Here is a 20,487-nt window from a genome sequence, read left to right on the forward strand (position 1 = left end):
TTTGGAGGCGGAGCCTTCCTCGCTCTGTGCATTTTGTCGCAGAAAGTGTTATTACTTTGGAAGCTGTTTTCTTTTTAGATTAGTGGTATGTATAGCAAGCCTGATAATAACGATTTTTACCTGTATCATATAATTCCAGAAATTTTACACCCCAATTTGATGCTGTTTTCCACACAATTTTTACCCCCTCCACAACTTGGCAAAATATTTCCGAAAAACCTCAGGCCCTACTTAAACATGGCGGTTCCACATCTCCTGTTAGTGAAAAATGCGGAACGTGCTCTTTTTTAATTTTCCACCCGAAAATGTACTTTTCCACGCAGTATCGCTCTATTTTACACTGTTTTACGGCTCCTGAAATAAATCCCGGGTTTTACCTCCCAATTTTCAAAAAACATGAAACCCAGAAACATATGTGACCCTAAGTATAAACTATCATGATGAAACAGCCAACCGATGCTCATGCTATAATTCCGTTCAGTGAAATAAAGTATCATAGTTTCCTAAATAGCTTTGGAACCTACGTAATCAACAACTGTAGATACACATTGGAAAAGTATTATGCTGTAGCTGACACACAGTGCTGGACAATTTCCAGCATATGATAATAAATAATACAATACAATAATAATGGAACAGAAAATATGGTGGCAGGCACTAGGAGGTGTATGCATTGAAGCATGTACCATACACAAGTGATTGACAGGAGCACACAATTACTAATAACTACAGTTGTGAATTATACACAGATAGAATGGTGTAGAGTAGATGCAGGCTAGCTGGTGGATAAACTCCATGATAGGCAAGCCTGAGCGATGTCTACGTGTCTTGCACATCGCTCAGGCTTGCCTGTCATGGGGTGAATTATACACTTACTCCGGACATATCAAATACACACATGCACACACTGTACTGCACTGTGCCATATTTAGCTGGCCGAAGTGCGTGTTTAAGTAGCCAAATATGGGACAGTCCTTAAATATGCAGGCAAAAAATACTGATCCATATGCAGGCACATGTTTGCAATATATGCCAATGCAATCAAGTGCCCTTGAGGTTAAGCAGTGGCTGGGGGTAAGATGAGAAACATCATTTCTCATCGTCAAAAGAGAGCCCGTACGTACAGTACACAAACACAAATCAAATGCTACAGAATATTACTGGTCACACTAGCAGGATGACACAGATAGTAGAGTTACCTTGGACCAGAAGAAAGAGAAAAAGGCTGCAGGATACACATCAGTTATGATTGGCGTGAAGGAGCATAGATGACAATCTCGCTTGTCGAGGTCAAATCTTGGAATCAACTGTGGCCAAAGATGCTTGACGAGGTCACCCCAGTAGTCCTTTCTGGAATAATGGTTCAGTGTAGCCAGATTAGCTATACAGCCAATCTCAATAATAATGGCCCCACTTAAAACAAACTTCCGGTTATACCAAACAACTTAGGAACAACTGTCAAAGCTTGCATTACTCCTACGGAAATTCCCAACAGATACAAAAATGACTCACCACAAACAAATAGGTTATTATGAACGCAAACCTCATAAACCCAGGTCATCCGTCGGCGAATTGGACAGTCCGAACGAAAAAACCCGAAGTGCACACACTCGGAAGATGTACCATGAAGGTGATCTCTCTAGCTTTGGGTTGTGACCAATCACGTAGTAGCACCCACTCCACCTTGCACATGTGCCACACTCAGTCGCTTTAGTCTCTGTCGACATCATGAAAGCTAATCCACTCTTTAACGCATCCATGGAAATGCGGAAGCCTATACGAAAGCAGCCAACTCATGAGCTCTCTGAAGGTAGGCATGAAATTGTCCTTATCAATGGCTGTGGATGGAAATCAAGCGTAAAACTTTGGAAAAGTGCTTCAGAGTGCTGCATCTGTTCAACCATCCCTGATCACCACGGCTTGTGAGGCTAGCTATGACACGACACCAAAGGGAACTATGGGGGCAATTATGGCCAAATTCTCTGGGAGAAAAAGCTACGTCTGCTAAGCTTACAGAATTGCAAATCTTTTGAGGACTTTATGAGTGCTGGAAATGATGTGTAAGTGATAACACATTTATGCGACGAAGCATTCGTTGCAGAGGTGCGGCACACATTTGTAGTTTACAAACTTTCGGACGACCAAAAGACAGTGCTATCGCTTCCACCCAGCGTCAAACGGGAGAAGCACTGACCTATATTCACTCAGCAAACAAACAGATACAAGGTACTTTCAATAAAAACCTTCATGTAACCTTGTCGCACGTTCACAGTTTTTTGCATAGCTACCATTTCTTGCCATCTCCACATGAAACAAACTTCAGATATGACGAACACATTGCACATGATGGTTGATTCCATTATAACTGAGATTTACTGTATATCCCCAGAATGCCATGCAATGCACGTACCGTGTGTACAACTCTAGATCCAGTGCAGAATAGTACAGTTCAAAGCATAAGTCAAGTGCTACCATGTGATTTCTTGCTGAAAGAAGAAAAAGACAACAGCTGAGTCTAAAATCAGCAAGGCATGTTTTGGAGAAACTTTTGGAAATTTTAGGTGAGTAATTAGAGCAGTGTTTAAATGAGGTGTCCATAACATCAGCGTCAGCATCACGTCACATCATAGGCCATCATTTGTGGTGGCACGTGGACGATGACAAAGACGTGTCTCCGCTGCCGCGCACCACTGTGCCTGCCAGCCAGTTCTACCGGCACCGTCCTAGCGTGAGGCCACGACCATCTGCCCACTGGGACAATCTGTCATCGCTGGTCGGGAGTCATGTAGAGCAACACTGCCTCCTCTACACATTCAACATCAGATCACACCACACCTCATCACTGAACATCACATCCTCTGTGATGTGATGCTGAATGATGTCTGTGATGACCATCACACATGAATTTGCTACCTATGAATCAACTGAAACCTATGCAACAGATATATGACCGGACTGCCGTTTCCACTTTGTTTAATATTGGATACTTACACTTTTGTAATGCTGAATGTAGTTCGACAGAAATGGGTTCATCACTTTCTGTATGCCCACTGAGCTGCGTGACAATGCTGTGGCTTGATAGGAGGAGTTGGAAGAGATTTGGGCACATTTCCACGAGGTCCCATTCCACATTGACTAGGCCTGACACTTCGCTGCACTCTGTTCTGGTTAAACAATGCTGAAGCACATGGCCAAACTGCGAAAGATGCCATTATAGGCGAATTGTAATAAGATGAAACACATCTAAACAGGGGGATCATCAACACTAAAATTTGTACTCCAAATAAGTATCAGCAGTTCATATAGTGGTTTCAACCATCTGGCACTGATTAGATCATGCACACTCAGGTGCTGAATAGCTTCTACATGGGCAGGTGCACTGCTGTCAGTGCCTGTCGATCATACTTGTCTCGTGTCTACTACTCTTAGCCTTTCCATTATTATTGTGCTCAAAGGAGTGCAAATAAAAGCATGACAAGAAAACACACATACCAACCAGCCAAATCTTCACTTCTCTTTCCCATGATAATCATGTCACCATGATTTGAAATTATGAAAGTCCAATTTTGTACTCGAATGGACAACATTGTGAAGCCTGAACAAGCTTCAGTACTACAGTCATGACAATTACTTCAACAGAGACAGTTATACGTAGACAGAGTGACACGTAGATGACAGTGACTACCTCGGGAAGTATTTACCTTTCCAACGAGGTTACAGACGTCTTGGTATGAAAGCAGGGAAGGATTTCCAAGTAGAGGGGCAGGGAAGTTGAATACTGCATATGCCATGGGAATTGTTCCCAACACTTTGCTTCTGTCTAGATGTGTGCAACAGAGAACTGGTGATACAGTGCACAGCAAAAATGCACGCGAGGACATGCTTCCACAATGTGACAGAGACAACAGACAAAATACCCAGTTTAGTGTCTTGTACAGAAAACGACATGTGAAACCAGATAAGCATAAGGACATTCGACACGATTCGATAAGGACACGTTACTCAGCACACCACTTGGATGTGCAATGCTTTCGTAATCATTTGTGGTTTACATAACAAACAGTGCTACTGTTGATCAAGTGTGATGCACTAACACCTTCAGATACACTCTTATTCATTGAAATAACTTTCATTAATGATAATTATTAATACTAGCATAAACAGCTCATTTTTTTCTTGCATAGGCAATTTCTTAGCTGGGTAGAACAGGATAGTTTGATACGGGAACATTAAAATATTTAGGCACTGGCGCGTTGGACTAGATGAAAAACACACAGTATGTACTACAGTGGAGACCACTTATAACATAACCGCTTATAGTGTGGGACCACTTATAATGCGGCCTTTTCCGTCTCCCAATATACTTTCCTAGAATATAATGTATAGGAATACTACTTATAATGGTCCATCCCGACGCGGGATACTGGTTATAGTGCGGTCTTCGACATCCTCCTCGAAGAGGGGGAAGGACCGAGCACATTTGTCAGCAAATAGACCTCTCCATGTTTACAAACAAGTGGCGTCAGATGGTACAACAGCGCTGCCAACTTGGTAGACTGGAACTACTATACCAAAAAATCAATAAATCACAAGAAAGCCACATTTAAATATAGGTTTTCATTTTTGTTAGATATTTATGTAATTTCTTACATATTATTAGTTGTACCGCCTTGTTCTGCTCCATATTCTACTGGTAGCCCTATCTTTTCAGTAGCCCTTTCTAAGGATGGCTACCAGCTCCCATCTTCAGAAGCCGGACGAGCACGAGTTTCTCTTGGAGTGCACATGGTGACTACATACTAGGGCTGTCAATCGAGATAACCCGAATCCCGAAATCCCCGTCAATTTTTAGCATCCCAAAGTCCCGGGATTTTCCGGAAGAAATCCCGGGACGTTAAAAATTGGCCGGGTTCCCGAGATTCGGCCAATATATCCCACAATATATTGGCCGAATATTTGTCGTGATATATGAAAATCCCACGATTTCGTGAAAGCAAATATGACAGGAAAATCAAACACCTGTAGGCCATCAGGCACAGACTCACTCCTACGTAAGGAAATGGCACTTTTTATGACTAGAGGTGGTAAAGGACTGCTGCCTACACTTGCGTACAAATATCTGCTGACTGGTGTTTTTTCTAACACAGAAGCTGAATGGACCTTCAGCCAGTATTTGCACAAAAGTTTGTTCTGAACTGAGTGACACCACCCTCGACGCTCTGTGCTTTCCGAGGTCGTGTTTTAATCATTGTACAATGTGATAAGCACCCAGCGAAGGGGTTATAAACCCTAGCAGGACTCGCCTTCTTTTCACGTGCAACAGTGAAATGCAGATGAATAAAAAAGGCGTGGCATTATCATAGCAGAAAAAAAAGAAGATAAAATGTAACCATTTTGCCGTCAGTATTTTACAAATGTGGTTACACTGCGAATTTCCGAGTGCTTTCCTTCAGGAAAAGGTAGAATTGACAAAACGCACATGAACTGTGCACAACACTCAGATATAGTCACTTGAGGTAAATGGACCTAGAAGTACTGTCCTGCAGGGCCCGCACGTTGTTGTGGGTGGCGGGTCTAGGTTTTCGCTGTCGTGCGAGCGTTATTGTTGACGGTGTGCCAGGCAGCGGGTCGGGTGTGGTCGACGCATTTTTCGAAAACACTGTTAGAATGTAAACTGAATTGCTCAATTTCTTCAGTGTCTGTACTGCAGTTGCTCGAAATATGACGTAAAACATCTCTGACAAGGGCTGAAAAAATGCTCACACCGTTAGGGCGCAATAGCGCCTGTGTGTCCTTCTTGTCCATGTCACGTTTTGTATCGTCATGCCTCAAATCACAAACCAACGCACATTTGGACCTTTTTGCCCCCTGCGTTGATGTCGTACAAGATACCATGCACACAGACATATCTAATCATCAGGCATAGACTCAGTTTACTCGTCAATGTTAATCGTGTTGCGGGTAGCGGATCGGGTGCGGATGAGCTTTTGGAAAAAAATATGGGGGCTGCGGGCGGATGCGGGTCCCCATTTGTATCGGGACGTGGGTTGCGTGTCGGGTGCAGATTTGCACCTGCAGGTACGTGTCGGATGCAGGTAAAATAATTCTGACCTGTGCAGGACTATAGGAGCTATTCACCTACGTCACTGAAATGATGCATGCTGGGACCGGTCGCCATTTTGTGGTACCATCGCCGCTCTGCTGCGTACTTTCTCAAGGCTTACGCTGTGATTTTTACCCACTGATTCTTTCCACGTGGGATTTTGTGACATTATCGGGTGCAGTAGTCGCACTCAGTTGAAGAAGCTGAAGGTTTGGAGCAATCAGCCAGACCCTCACTTCTTCAAAAGACCAAACTAAACGATTGAAAAGACACAGGAGTTCTCGGAAAGGTGCGGCCATGAATGGTTTTCATGCATAAACAACAAGACCTCGGGCCAGACTTGGACAAGTACAAGGTTTGTTCACAGCACTTCATCTCAGGTAAGGGTAAATCTGAATGAGCATAAAATAAAACTGAGTGATGCCCAAGCGGATGCTTTGCATCTTGGCAGGCACCTTGCCTGCACTTAGGCTATGACAGCAGAGGTGCTACCACTAATGGAAGCCACTATAAAAGTCTCAAGCCGCATCAGTCAGCTGTAGGCGCAACTGCCACAGACACAACACCGGGTTCAGTGTCATCAATTCTAGCCTCACCAGGTACTGAAGTATTTCCACTATATAATTAGGAATTATCCTATGATATTTATGTCATTTCAGACTAAGTTGATGGCATTAACCAAGAAATTTCAGAGCCTTTTGATGCTGATGCCCTTTCTGATCACATGCCAAGTATGAGTACAAAGGTATATGCCCCTGAGCACCTGCATTGTGGTCACTGTATTTCACTAACATTGGACATTGACTAAAGTGACCATATTTTCAGAATCCTTGAAGTGACAACCACAGTGTACGTGTGTGTGTGCTGGGTACAATACTTCTGTAGTTTTGACATCTGCCGATATTTCCAACGTTCACATCCTGTTTGCAGAGACATTGTGTTTTTTCTTGTTTTTCCTATACAAATATCACAAGGGTGTACGAGATATCCAGAAGATCGTTAATAACTACTGATGGACTACCATCTCATGTTATTTTCTTTTTCTTTGCGAAGGATGCCAAACTGGATTGACTGACTGATTGTGCTGACATCACAAGGATGGAAGAAGAGCTTGTGCACCACAGTGGAGAAACTTGCCAGCTTAGAGACACAGTAAAGGCAACAAAATTCACAGAGGAGGCACTGCAAAGTGACGCAACGAAGTGTCCTTGTACACTGAACTACCGTCATTTCTGGCCCTCATGCAAGTGTTCAATATTTTGGAACAGCATGTGCAGCAAACCTGTGCCAACAACTAACAAGTTTTGAAGAAATGATGGTGTTTCTCATGCGCCTAAGACTACGGATTTCTATGCAAGAGCCCTCTTTACATTCCACCATTCACCAGGGGAAAGCGTCCATTAAGTGCCAATGACGTTGAGCCCACAAAACAGCTGGCAAACGTCCGGATCCATGTTGAAAGAGTGATCGGACTGGTTAGGAACAAGTACATGATTTTGAAACGTTGTCGACTGGTTCAGTTATTGAGGGCATCTAAGGATGGAAAACCACCAATCGAAAAAATTGCTGTCGTGTGCTGTGCTCTGACGAATCTGTGTAACTCAGTGGTGCCTAGAGATTAATCTGGACATTGTTGCTCGTACTCTCAAATCTTGCTATCTGGACACACAATTTGCGACTGTTTTGCTTGGAAATAAATATGCGGTGATGAATACAACAAGAGCGTACTGAGTAAAGCTGTTGAATTCGACATGCCCACGTAAGTGGAAAACGCTGCGTCAGCCTTTTGGGCTTGAGGAGGAAGTGAATGTCGAAATTGCACGGTTAGGTACTTCCTTTTTTAGACGACATCACCATCGGCTGACTATGTCATCATTCGGTAGTGACGGTCACACAGAACATGTGAAAATAGGGTGACTGGTAGTAAAATAGTTAGCTGCAGCTAACATTCAGGTTTAACTCTAGAATGGTATGGACCGATAACCCTAACCGATTCCACATTGAAAACGTGGAATTTGCAATATAGAAAAGAGTGGAAAGTTGAAATTCTGGCATCAGCACCTTTTTCCTGAGTGGTTCCAATGAGTGCTATTCTTATTTTGACATTAACAGACTTGTCTTGTAACATTATGCTGTCTTGAATGAAAACAACTCTATGTGTGATGAAATGGTTTCTATGATTTGGCACCAATAAAGTCTGCATTACCAACATATCGTACATATTCACCATTGACTTAATGCATGACGCATAATACACTCACAAACATCTGCTGCAACATAAGGCTTTAATCTGCACAGAGGCCTCCAATTTTCTCTGTTGGGTGAACCACTTTTCCACCGTTTCTGAGAACAGCATGTCTGAAGAATACTTCGGCCTTTCTTATGGCAGCTTCAAGAAGTTGATCATTCCTACAAATCTGTTGCACAGAGATTTCATCTTTTTCCAGAGCACAAAGTCTGCACACCCCACCTGATACACAAGCATGTGAGCATTGCCTTTCCTGACATGTGCAGGGAGGCACTTGTTCTCTGAGTCTGTGCAGGTTTTTTCTTTCTTTCAGGACTCCAGCTTCCAGGTAGAAGCAAACTGCGGGCAGTCACACGTGGCACGGGCGCCATGCAATTGCAGTGGGGCTGTCACAACTTCTCAATCTTTTTAAACAAAATCCACACCTTGAGATGTGATGCAGACAATGCATCGGAATGGTTCACCTGCAAATATATTGGAAATATGAAACAGAAAACTTGAAGAGGTCTTGTAGAGTGTGCACGTTATCGGTGATTTACTATGACCACACTTTACACCCCCCCCCTTCCTCTCAACATCTTAATCTTGCTTTATTTATTTAGTTTTTGCATGTACATCTAGTGTCATATGAATGTGTCTGCAACAGCACTGTGCGAAGCAATATGCACAAATAGAGAAATTAGGAATAAGAGAACTGCTTGAGTTTTGAACACCAAAATATCCAGCGTTTCAGTGAACATAATTTCTATTTGAAAAGTATGTAATTGATCCGTAATTACTTCGAGTAGTAGCACCCACATGCAATATCGTATTATCGTAGTATAATAATGACGTTGTCATAAATTTTTGTACAACATAGCATCCTCATGTTGTGATACCTCATTGTGACGATAAGACATATCAAGGAGTCAAATTAAGGTTCTCACCTGTGAAAGCTCTAGCATGTGATCGTCTTGAATCTCTCTCAGTCTAGGTTTCTCACTTGCAAAAAAAATTGTATGCCTCCAGTGCCTTCTTTGCCTTGAGTTGCTTCTTAGAAATAAAGCTATTTTTCATCACAAAGTATTTGTGGATATCACTATGGTCCACCTGAGGCCACACTGACAAATCGTGTGCACAGTCAGTACGCTTTAGAGTGTACAGACTTGGTACGGATCAACGCCAAAGCATAACTCTATTTTCGCTCGATAACAGGACAGATCGTCACCGTCCAAGCTGTCTATATGTTTCTTGCTTGCACTTTCGTCACACATGAAGCCATATATCCATTGTGGAAGGAAGCTATCCAAAAGACAGTCCGCCAACGTCGTCAACACGTACAGATATTCCGATGCGGTGGTACCACAATATGGCGTCGGAGCAGACGACGCGCTTCCGTGACGTCACGTGAATAAACCCTATACAGTAAAACTCCTTTACAACGAAACTCAGGGGACAGCAAAAAAAATTCGCAGTAAAGGTATTTTCGTTAAAAAGGATGTCTATTATTGGACCTATAGGCTCCAGCGGGACCTCAAAAAAAATTTGCTGTAGTGGTATTTTCGTTAAAAAGGTGTTCGCTATAAAGGAGTTTGACTGCACTTGGAAGCACCATCTGAACTCGTCACAATCTCGAAATCCCATCCCGGGACTCCAAAAATGGCTCAGGATTGGCAACTCTACTCCATACGAAGCAAACGGGAACTAAGTCGCAATAACAAACCACATTCCGCACAGGATTACGACACTGACTTTTGTGGAGCCTTCCGCAGTGGACTGGGAATGCGAATCAAGGCGCTAAAGCGACTAAACACGTGACTCATTTGGGTGTACCACTAACACAAAGAAGCTACCCTTAACCTTCGTGAAGGAATACGGCTTTGTGAAACGGCGGTGTTCTCCAGCTGTGCTGCTTTTTGGTTTTGCTATGTCTACCAACGTCATGATCATGTCGCATTGACGTTTGTTCGGTAGAGGTCTATTCCGAATTGTGAATCACCCAATGTGAAGAACACTTCTGTTATCTCCTCGTGATGAGGTGGGTGAGGGCATCGTGCGAGGAGGTTGGCCGTCCGCTTCCTACTTCTCTTTGCATTATGTCACCCACCTTAGTGATGCCATCTGTGACACGACCAACGCGCAAGACTTGTGGCAGGTGGGCTGCATGTATTGGCCCAAAAATGTGATTTTTTGTTATAGTGCGGTACTGCTTATAGTGCGGATTTTCGGTGGTTCCGCGAATACGTTCTAAGCGGTCTCCACTGTACTAGGTACAGAATTAAAAGAAGTGCGCTGTATATTCAAATGTGGTGTAAATGACATATGAACAATGAACATTTTCAGATAGCTGGCATCAAATAATAGTTTTTATAATAATAATCCTAATACGTAATTATTTATAATGGTATAGAACGGTAGTGAATTGCACACTGAGTGTGCTACAGACAAAACCAGCTGTGGTCAGGAGATGGCCCAAATGCTGTGCCAAGGCAGAGAAAAACACAAAACAATACACTATTCGATTATGCCATAACATATGGATGGCAAGCCTTCAAATATAGAGAAGAAAAATTCTGTGCAAGGTCACTGACATGCTAGAAATGAATGAAAATAGCATCTGTCTCAATGAGTACACCATGTGTTACAAACAGGGCATAATGCAATAAATGTCTGAAGTAAAAGTACAGCATGCTTACTTCGAGCAGGTTCTACCCAAGCTCCATAGTGTTTGTTTGGCCTAATGTATGGGTCGAGTATGAATGAACCTGCAAGTTTCCCTAGCAAACAAAAAGCACAAGTTATGAAATCACTTGTCTTGCACGACACTTGCCTTCACATTATTATGCGGATCACATATAATGGGCAACAACTTTGAAATAGGAAATTAAAAATAAGAAAAATAACCATGTGAAAAGGTGCAAAAAAGAACCAATCAGCAGGTTTCTTCGTGCACAGGAGCATAGAATAGTGAACAGTGAATTACACGGGCTACTAAAGATTTTATCAACATTATCAAAGCTCAGTAAAACATCACACAACATTATTCTTTTATTCATTTATTCTTACTCCAACCAGTAATCAAACCTACACTGGTCAATTAATGTGCAAGCCATCCAAATATGCTCGTCAGCTTGAACCGTGCTGTAATTGCACGGCTGTCTATTACTCATTACAGGAAAGTAGGAAGTCACTGTTTTAGGTAAAATAACCAGTGTAAAAGTACCCAGAACATCGCAGCCTGACCATTTCTTCAAGTCTTAATTGAATGACAAGGCTCCTCATCCAATAAACAAGTTGTGATTTTGGTTTTCCATTGATTATACTGAGCAGCATAAAAACACGCACCTGTACCTGTTCCCCAAAGTGAATTGGATTATGAGAGTTTCAAAATTCTGTTCAAAGCTGAATTGCTCAAATGCTTTCTTACACATTTTAGAAGCAGCCCACAGCAGATGTACTTTTCTGCATAACACAAATGTTCCATTTACAATTGTGCAGCTGCTTGTTATTTTTGTTGCACGTTAAGAATATTAATTAGGCAGCTAATCCTTTAAAGGGACTATTGCATCCAAGAAGGTGTGTATGTGGCCAATACAGTAATGTTCGGCATGGTTTCACAGTATACTTGCCCAAGTTTCTGTTCTGAAAACAGCGTACTTATTAAATAAACGAGTTTTAAAGATTCGCACTCCCTCTGCAGCCAAGCCAGAATGACCAAAGCCGGGCAAACGAATGGCAGTGCAGCGCAGGTGATTGTGTCCGAGGTGCTTCGCGTTTGCACCACAACATACCGTATTTGCACAATTCCAAGACTAGTTTTTTTTTTTCAAAATATCCAACCCGAAAAATCCGATACGTCTTGGAATCGAAATCATGCCCTCATGACCCGTGCTATCGCTGGTCGGTCCCGGTGGTCTGCAGGAAGAGGCGCGGAAGAGGGGGATGGGAAGGGGGGGGGAATATGTTTATTATAGAGAGAGGGGGAAAGGAAGGAGAAGGGGGAAGGAGAGGCAAAGGGAACGATAGCTGTTGGAAACTTTCTAAAGAGCATGTGACAGGGTTGGTAAAATGGAAGGAGCTTTCATTCACTCGCCATTTATCCCATTTCGCTTATCTCACCATTGGCATCCCAGGTGTGGTATCATTCACTTCAATTGTTTTCCCCTACTATCTTGCATTGTGATTTGGTATGGCACCTACTCGCATTCCCAGCACCCAGCTGCATTCAAGAGCAAGGTTATTGAGGCAGCCAAGGCGACTGAAAACAACATTGAGGCTGGAAGGCGCTATGGTGGTTCCGAAGCAAACGTGCGTAGGTGGCTTAGCCAAGAAGAAAAGTTGTTTGACTGTTCGTCGAGCCACAAAGTCTTCAGTGGACCAAAGTGTAGATGGCAAGCTGACATTGAGAAGGACCTTGCTGACTTCGTCAGGAATCTGCGCGGCAAGTGCGTCGCAGTCACCGCCAAAAGGATCCAGGTGAAAGAATGTTAACTTGCCCGTGAGAACGGAGTCGTGCTCATGATCTTCAAAGCCAGCAGGTCGTGGGTGCAGAAGTTTATGAAGAGAAAAGGGTTCTCCTTGCGAAGACGAACGTCGGTATGCCAGCAACTCCCTCAGCACTTCGACGAGAAGCTGAGGGAGTTTCAGCAATACGTAATCCGGCTTCGCCAACAGCACGGATACCCGCTCGGAGAAATCGGCAATGCTGACCAGACACCTGTCTGGTTCGACATGCTGTGGAACGTCACTGTGAGCGACGTGGGTGTGCGAGAAGTGAAAGTGCACACAACCGGCTGTGAGAAGCAACGGATCACAGTCATGCTGTCCTGCATTGCAGATGGCAGGAAGCTGCCTCCTTATGTGATCTTTAACCGGAAGACCCGACCAAGAATGAACAATTCCCTCGTGGTGCTGTCATTCGGTGCAACGAGAAAGGATGGATGTCATCCGAACTCTTCGATGACTGGTTGAAGAGTGTGTGGTTTTGCCGACCAGGTGTTCTCTTGCATCAGTGCTCCATGTTGGTGGTGGACGCATTCGGGGGTCACACAAGTGACCACAGCAAGGGACTCATCCGCGACTATGGCGGCAACCTGGTCGTCATCCCAGGCAGCATGACATCGCAGGTACAGCATCTGATGTCGACATCAACAGGATGAGCTCCGGAGGCTGCATGCCTAATGGATGGCAAAAGGTGACCAGCAGCTGACACCGACTGGCCGCTTAAAGTGTGCATCACTGAGTCAACTAGTGTTGTGGATTTTGGATGCGTGGAATGCCATCAAGGACACCGTGATTGCGCGTGCATTCAAGAAGTGTGGAATCTCGAACGCGGTGGACGCCACAGAAGACGACGCATTGTGGGATGATTCCGACAAACAGAACAGCGATGCCGATGAAATAGATGAATAAAGAGCTTGGTATCAAGTATTGGACTAAAAGTGTTTTCCCTAATTTTGGGGTTGTAGAATGGGGGTCATCTTGGAATCATGCAAATGCGGCACTATGTCAAATGATCTCGGTAGATACACCTACCAACGTGAATGCTGACATGACCATGTTCCGTGGAACACGGTGTTACGCTCCTTGCTGTACAAACACGTACAACGCTAACCAAAAACAGCATTCCACGAGTCGATCTCGGACCTAACCCCGACCTGCAGACGCCACCACCATCACTCCCGCCCGGCTGTCTGACACCTCTCCACCGCTCCCTGATTGGCCTTCTCCGTGTCAAAGGGCACTCACTGATTGGCCTTGTCCAAGTGATGTTTCCAGGACGTAAATTCCAGAATTCTCTCAACATCCGTCACCTGCTCTTGCCATGCATTACATCAAAGTGCACAGAAACAACTCCACTAATTTGTGTCGGATTTTCGATGTTATTGTCGGTGATGAACGAGTAAGATGGCACTGTAGTTTTGGAATCGACAGTGACAGATTCGATAGTCCCTTTAAAAGGCGTTGTATCAATCAGCTAAGCTTTTTTTAAAAAAATAGGAACTGCCCATAAAAGAGTATGTTATATGTACATCAAATTTTACTGCAGTAGAAAGCTGACAGCACATAAAATACTGACAACCTATGATGCATTCTAGCCAAAAATTGCTCCTGTGTATGGGGTATTGGACACAGTATGGAGCACTTAATGGTTACAGTAGAATCTCGTTACATTACGTTACGTTTTATATTACCTCGTTAGAACCCATGGTTTTTCACCAAGTACAGCAGTTCGTGATCTTGACATTACTATACTAAAGGTTTGACGGCGTGCTCTTCGCCTTAGAACATTTCATTCTATTATTAATGGTAAAGTAAGAATTCCTTTTAGCAAATATTTATCATACGCTGGAATATCCTCACTCAGAAGCTCTCATCAGCTAAATATTGTCCCCATTTGTACCCGAGTTGACGTTTTTAAGTATAGCTTTTTTCCTTGTTGCGTTGAAGACTGGAACGCTCTGGATGGTTCTGTCCGCCAATTCTCCTGTGAATGCTTCTTTGATGCACTCCTGCAATAACCCCTTAAAGGGGTTGCAGTATGTTCAAATAAATAAATAAATTCAAACAGACGAGCGTATACGCCGGATAATTCGAACTAACGGAGCTCACGCGGCGGACCAGAAAGGACCACAGTGCCCCATATCTTCCTGGTTATTGACCTTCCGTACGGTGCACGTGTCAATTTTCCCCATTTTGTCCTATTCGAGGTCACTTTGACCTTTTATGACAGCAACAAGAAGCTTACACGAATGCTTGCGTTTCTCCCTCCGCCCCCTCCTCTCTCGCTCTTCCTGTTGAGGCCGTGAAAGGTGGAGGTGCGTTCGCGTGCTATCACTCAGTTTTATGACTTCGCGAGTCTCCTTATTGTCGCGACTGATTGTTCTACAACCCATTCACTGTCATCATTTATTTCCCTAACTGGCACCATGTCAGCATAGACGACAGCATAGAGACTGGGCTCTCGACTGATGCGGACATCATCAACGCCGCGTGCGCCAGCCTAACTACACCAGAGGACCATGTGGACTGTTGCAACGAAGATTAGGACAACCCAAGCCATGAACCAGTGCCTTTACCAAGTGCATCCGATGTAGTATCGGCGCTGGATGTGGTAGTCCGCTATTTTTCTTCCGAGGAAGATGCGAGCACCCGCTTTAACTTTTGTTCAAATCGAAAGTGATGCTAACAGTCTCGCTCCAGGAAACAGTTGCAGGAGCGAATTAATGACTGCTTTCAACCCTAACTTGCTTCATAATTTCTGTAAATGAATTTTTGTAAACATATAGGTCTTGTATTTCCCTCAAAGTTGTAACGGCCACGACACTCTGGCTTCTCTCTCCGCTGTAACATCGGCTACGCATCGGGAACGTAATGCGGATAGTGGCGGAGTTTGGCAGCAGTAACAATTTGAATTACACCAATTTCAATTTAAATGCATGTTAAAGTGAACCCAGTACTGCGAACGTATAACACGACGAGAAGTGTGCCGCACTTCTAGGAGAGTATCTCCCGTTTGTTCGAACTCCGCTTTATTCGAACAAATATCCCGCCCTCTTCGAGTTCGAATTAAAGAGAGTCCACTGTATTATAGTATGAGTGCACTGTTAGGATGGCAGAAGTTGGTTTTTACCTTCAGAGTCAAGTATGTCATAGGCCTTGACATCAGGATGCCAGGCAGCAGCATTTGACTTTGAATCCTGAAAGAGGTACACATACACTACGCTGTATATATATTCCTAAAAATGCACACAAAAAGAAAAACATGTACCATGCAACAGGATATCTAAGTGCCACAGAGTTTGTGGAATATATCGCTGTAGAATATAGAACATAGTTAAGCAAGTATGTATTCACAGGGAGTGATACATGCTATGTAGGCTAAATAAACGTAACAACCCACAGATGAAGACTATAGGGGATCCTGTAATGAGGGCATACGGTACTACACAAGTGGCAAGTAGTAACAAGATCACATCAATCTAGAAACACCCAATTATCATCATCAAAATAAAATTGTTACTGTTGGTATTTGCATAAATAATATATGCATGCTATAGTATTATTTATTCATTACTTCAGCATGTTTGGAAGCCATAGCAGAGTGTGCACCAAACTAGCATGTCAAAGCTTTGCATATAATCCTTCATATAATATGACAAGCAGCAAGTTACAAAGATCTAATAACCCAGCATCTGAAAACAACAGCTCATGATAGAGACCAACTGCACCGAAAAACATGTGCATATGCCATTGAGCACTAAGTCCCAACAACGTCCTCTAGTCCTCTAAACCATCAAAGACTAGGAAATTTTGACAACTACAAACAGCAAGCAATTCCATTAAGATAATGCACAGGCTAAGACAAAAACTTATGTGTATGTATTATGTAATCAATTGGGGAGTGGCAATGAGGTAGGGTATCACCCCTGGTGATGAAACTCAATCATCATCATCATCAAATAAAGTTGTTGTTATTGGGAAGTGAAAATGTCTCGAAGAGCATGCGAGAAGAACGGAATTACTCACTACTTGGAAGAAAAATTGTAACTGCCAAAGGTTCTTGTGATGTGCACTTCATAAAGGAGCATGGAAAGGGTATTCAAGCTGTCTAAAAAACCTCGTATTTTGTGTACTGGCCCATGAAAAGCATACACGAAAAATATTACATCTCAAAAAGGTCCCACTACAACGCAATTTAATTGTAAAAAACGCTGCTGCGGCGGGAGGTTTCCGGACTCCCTCACCAGGCCACTCCTCCAGTCCTGTGATGTCTCACGAGCAATGCGCCTTATTCGCTGCGAACTCGCTGCTCTCGACAGAGCGATGTGCTATACTTGCTCACTGCTATTCATTCTATGATATGAAACAGAAAAATAAAGTTTTGAAAATGGTATCTGTTTACCGATGGCATGCTACAGTGGTTCTTTTATCATCATTGCAAAAGTCTACGAGTAGGGAGTATATATACCGTACGTACGTCGCCATCGGCGTCTCATATGTGGCAGTGCTCAATGTGGCTCTGTGCGGTTTGATGTGTCTCTCGTTTTGTTCCATTTAATCGAGATAGCACCTGTGTAATTGCCCATACACGTGTGTTGCACAAGTGTGTGCTTCATTGAGGAGGCCTACAGTGATGCATTGTGGAGTTCGAGGCTGCGCAAATGAAAACAAACAAAAAGAAAAAACCAAAAGGACACGCGGTTTTCGCATACATCAGATTCCGGCAAATGAGCCAGCAAGTAGTAGATGGCTTGCCTTGAATCAACGTGAGGATGTTCAACCTGGCACTGAACTCCAAATATGCAGCCTAGATTTCGCTAAGGCTGAATATGAGTCACCACCGAGCATCGTGAAATCCGTCGGCGCCGACTTCCAAATCTGTCTGAAGCGATGTGTTGCTCCGTCACTAAATTTACCTGACGCGAGCAAGCAATGCAAACGGAAAAAGGTGAGCACCTGCACTATAACCCATGCTGCTGCACAAGACAGATAGACCATTTTGGACACCATGTGATCTTATCGGGAGAAGCGTCTGTCAGAAGTGACTGTGAGAAACTACGCAGCAGATGATGCTCCGACCTCCACCGTTTGCTGTGTCGATGACCGATCCCGGCTGATGTCACTCCGCAATCCCTCCTCTGAGTGGATGCAGGTGCTTAGTCACATCATGCCACGCGTTCTCTTGGCTTGTCACGTGGCCTCCGCAGAAAAGCGTAGAGCTTTGCGCGAGCGGGGGAATCAAACGTCTGCCGTGGGCCCAATATGTTCGCATAATATGTACAGTGGTGAAAGATTTGAATGCGGTAGAAGAGAGAACTTTTTTCTCCCCACTTTCCATACTCCTTTAAAGTAATTCTTCAATACTTGTCGCAAGCAAACCTTAAAAATAATTGCTCGATACATTAAAACTTACTACTACCACCTACAAGAGTTACTTCATGCAGTACAAGCATTTGAGTGAAACATTTTCAGTTAGTAGATGACATCTAGACTTGTGCATATTCCAAGGGGAGCTCTGTGAGTAATATTCCTACTATGGTACTGTATGGTGGCCTAAGGAAAGACACAGCTACCACACTGAACAGACCAAAAAGAAGAGTTTATTTGCAGCACTAATTTTTAAAAATGATAAGGCCTATGCCCACTAGGGTAACAAGGTGCCACCACAAAAACAGAACACACAGAACAATCAATACAGATTAAAACTGAGAGTACACTCCCACAAGAAATTCCCCACAGGTACGCACCTTCAAGGCAGAGGGGGCAGGAGGGGCGGCCTCCCCTCACAGAATTGGCTGGGGAGCAAAGCACCAGTTTTGCCCTCCACCCCTACCTCACGAATCCCAGCAATCACGTGCACTTGACAACTTTGCAAAAGTGACGGCACGGCGACTCATCGAAGTGGACGTCACGCGTACGTAGCATACTTCTTTGCGCATCAATGAAACAGTGATCAACTGATCCGACAAAATTATAAGACAGGCAGATGGCCAATACCGAACTTGCCTGCCTCACTGCCTCTTGCCACCTCAATTCGTACAAATATCACCGCTTAGCATTTATTGTCATTATTCTATTATTACTATTCATAGCTCGCTTTATTATCTTCCTTACAGGAAGGCACACCAGGTATGTTTAACAACCCTCCCCCTTGTGGGATTATTTCTGCCCCCCACACATACATACACACACACAATTGAAAACATTCTGATGTCCCTGTTTCAAGGATGAGATCACATTTGCATTTCTCACACAGTTCATCCATGCAGTAACAGTGCACTGGAGTAAAATGTTTACTAAAATTACTACATGGTAGTACAGTAGTACATGGCAAAAGTTCCCGATAGATAAACTGGGCAGTTCGGTTATGTATATCATATCCTAAGAATTTCTAAACTCCCCCAGTGTCAGGGAGCTGACAAGGACGATACAACACTGACAGACAGATCAGCCTGGTTCGTCATGCTTGGTTCATCAGTCAGTGCTGTGTGTTGTGAAGTCCCTTTTAGCTCCCCGACACTAGGAAATTTTAGCGATTTTAAGATAAATGCTGTTGATCACATACTTTCCCATAGCATGCTGTTCTTATTAAAATTTTCTGACACGACTATTGAAACACCCTGTTAAGGGAGGAGCCTCTGGACGATATTTTAAACAGGGACTGTTTTTCTGCTGGGCATCATTAGCATGGTACTTAAAGGGTTAGGGACAACATCTTATAGAATTCATGGGTATTATAGGTCATTGATGAGCAGTACTTGAAGTACCAAGTACTCAAGTATGACTCTAAGTACATTTCTGAGTACTTGTGCTTTACTTCAAGTACACATCCTTTGTACTTTGTACTGTACTTTAAGTGCTTTTGTCTAGTACTTTGCAAACCAAGTACCGACTGAAAACGCAAAGACAAAAAATTGAAACTATGAAGTAAGTTTTGTGTCTAGAAGCAGTATTCTTGAACAAGAAAATGGAGAGCTGTCCTCTTTTTTCACAGTATACCAAGAAATGCAAAGATGAATAAATCAGGAAATAAAAATACTTTCTACTAGCAGAGCTGGTTGCCGGAGCAGCTAGTAAACGGAAACTAGTGTATATCTGTTACAGTTCATATTCATCGGTACCTACATGGGCTTCAGAACTAGCTTTGCAAAAATGCTTACATTGGCAATTAGTCAAAACATGATCATTTTATCAAACTTTGTCACCACCAAATGGTGACATGTGGCACTACGCAAAACAAACAATGTAGACGAGGAAAAAGACAGAAGAAAAAAAAAGGAAAGAACCTGGACTAAGGAAGAGATGCAACACACTCTCTTTCTTGGTCCCATTTTTTGCATTTGCGTACATTGCAGTTTCCCCTCTTCAAGATGAACCAACCTGCCCAGATTACTGCCCTAACTCAGTTGCAATGTACATGACAAGTACTTTAAAGTATAACTCCCAGTACTTTGTACTTTACTTTAAGTACATTTCAAATGAGGCGCTTAGGGCTGAGGCATTATGTTTCTCTTCGTTGCAGGCGTTCGGATAACTTTTTGTGTATGAGTCGTTTGCTACACTTGCGCTGGCAGGTATGACATGTGAACTGTACTTTGTGGTCCAATGTAACCGTCGTCTGCTTGGCGGAGTTCACAACAATGAACGCAAGATG

The 20,487-nt window shown here is 43.3% G+C and overlaps 1 protein-coding gene across 1 annotated transcript in view; it reads right to left on the reverse strand.

Moving 5' to 3' along the window:
* LOC135391509 (uncharacterized) overlaps window positions 1-20,487 on the reverse strand; it is an 85,176-nt gene that overhangs the window by 11,294 nt on the left and 53,395 nt on the right. The window contains exons 11-16 of the mRNA XM_064621774.1: window positions 15,964-16,030; window positions 11,027-11,107; window positions 3,702-3,820; window positions 2,992-3,196; window positions 2,411-2,486; window positions 1,200-1,350 (exon numbers count right to left, since the gene is read on the reverse strand). Of these exons, the coding sequence (XP_064477844.1) occupies window positions 1,200-1,350; window positions 2,411-2,486; window positions 2,992-3,196; window positions 3,702-3,820; window positions 11,027-11,107; window positions 15,964-16,030 (699 nt within the window). The remainder of the gene's footprint in view (window positions 1-1,199; window positions 1,351-2,410; window positions 2,487-2,991; window positions 3,197-3,701; window positions 3,821-11,026; window positions 11,108-15,963; window positions 16,031-20,487) is intronic.

This window comes from Ornithodoros turicata, chromosome 4 (assembly GCF_037126465.1).
Source record: "Ornithodoros turicata isolate Travis chromosome 4, ASM3712646v1, whole genome shotgun sequence".
Classification (NCBI taxonomy): Eukaryota; Metazoa; Arthropoda; class Arachnida; order Ixodida; family Argasidae; genus Ornithodoros; species Ornithodoros turicata.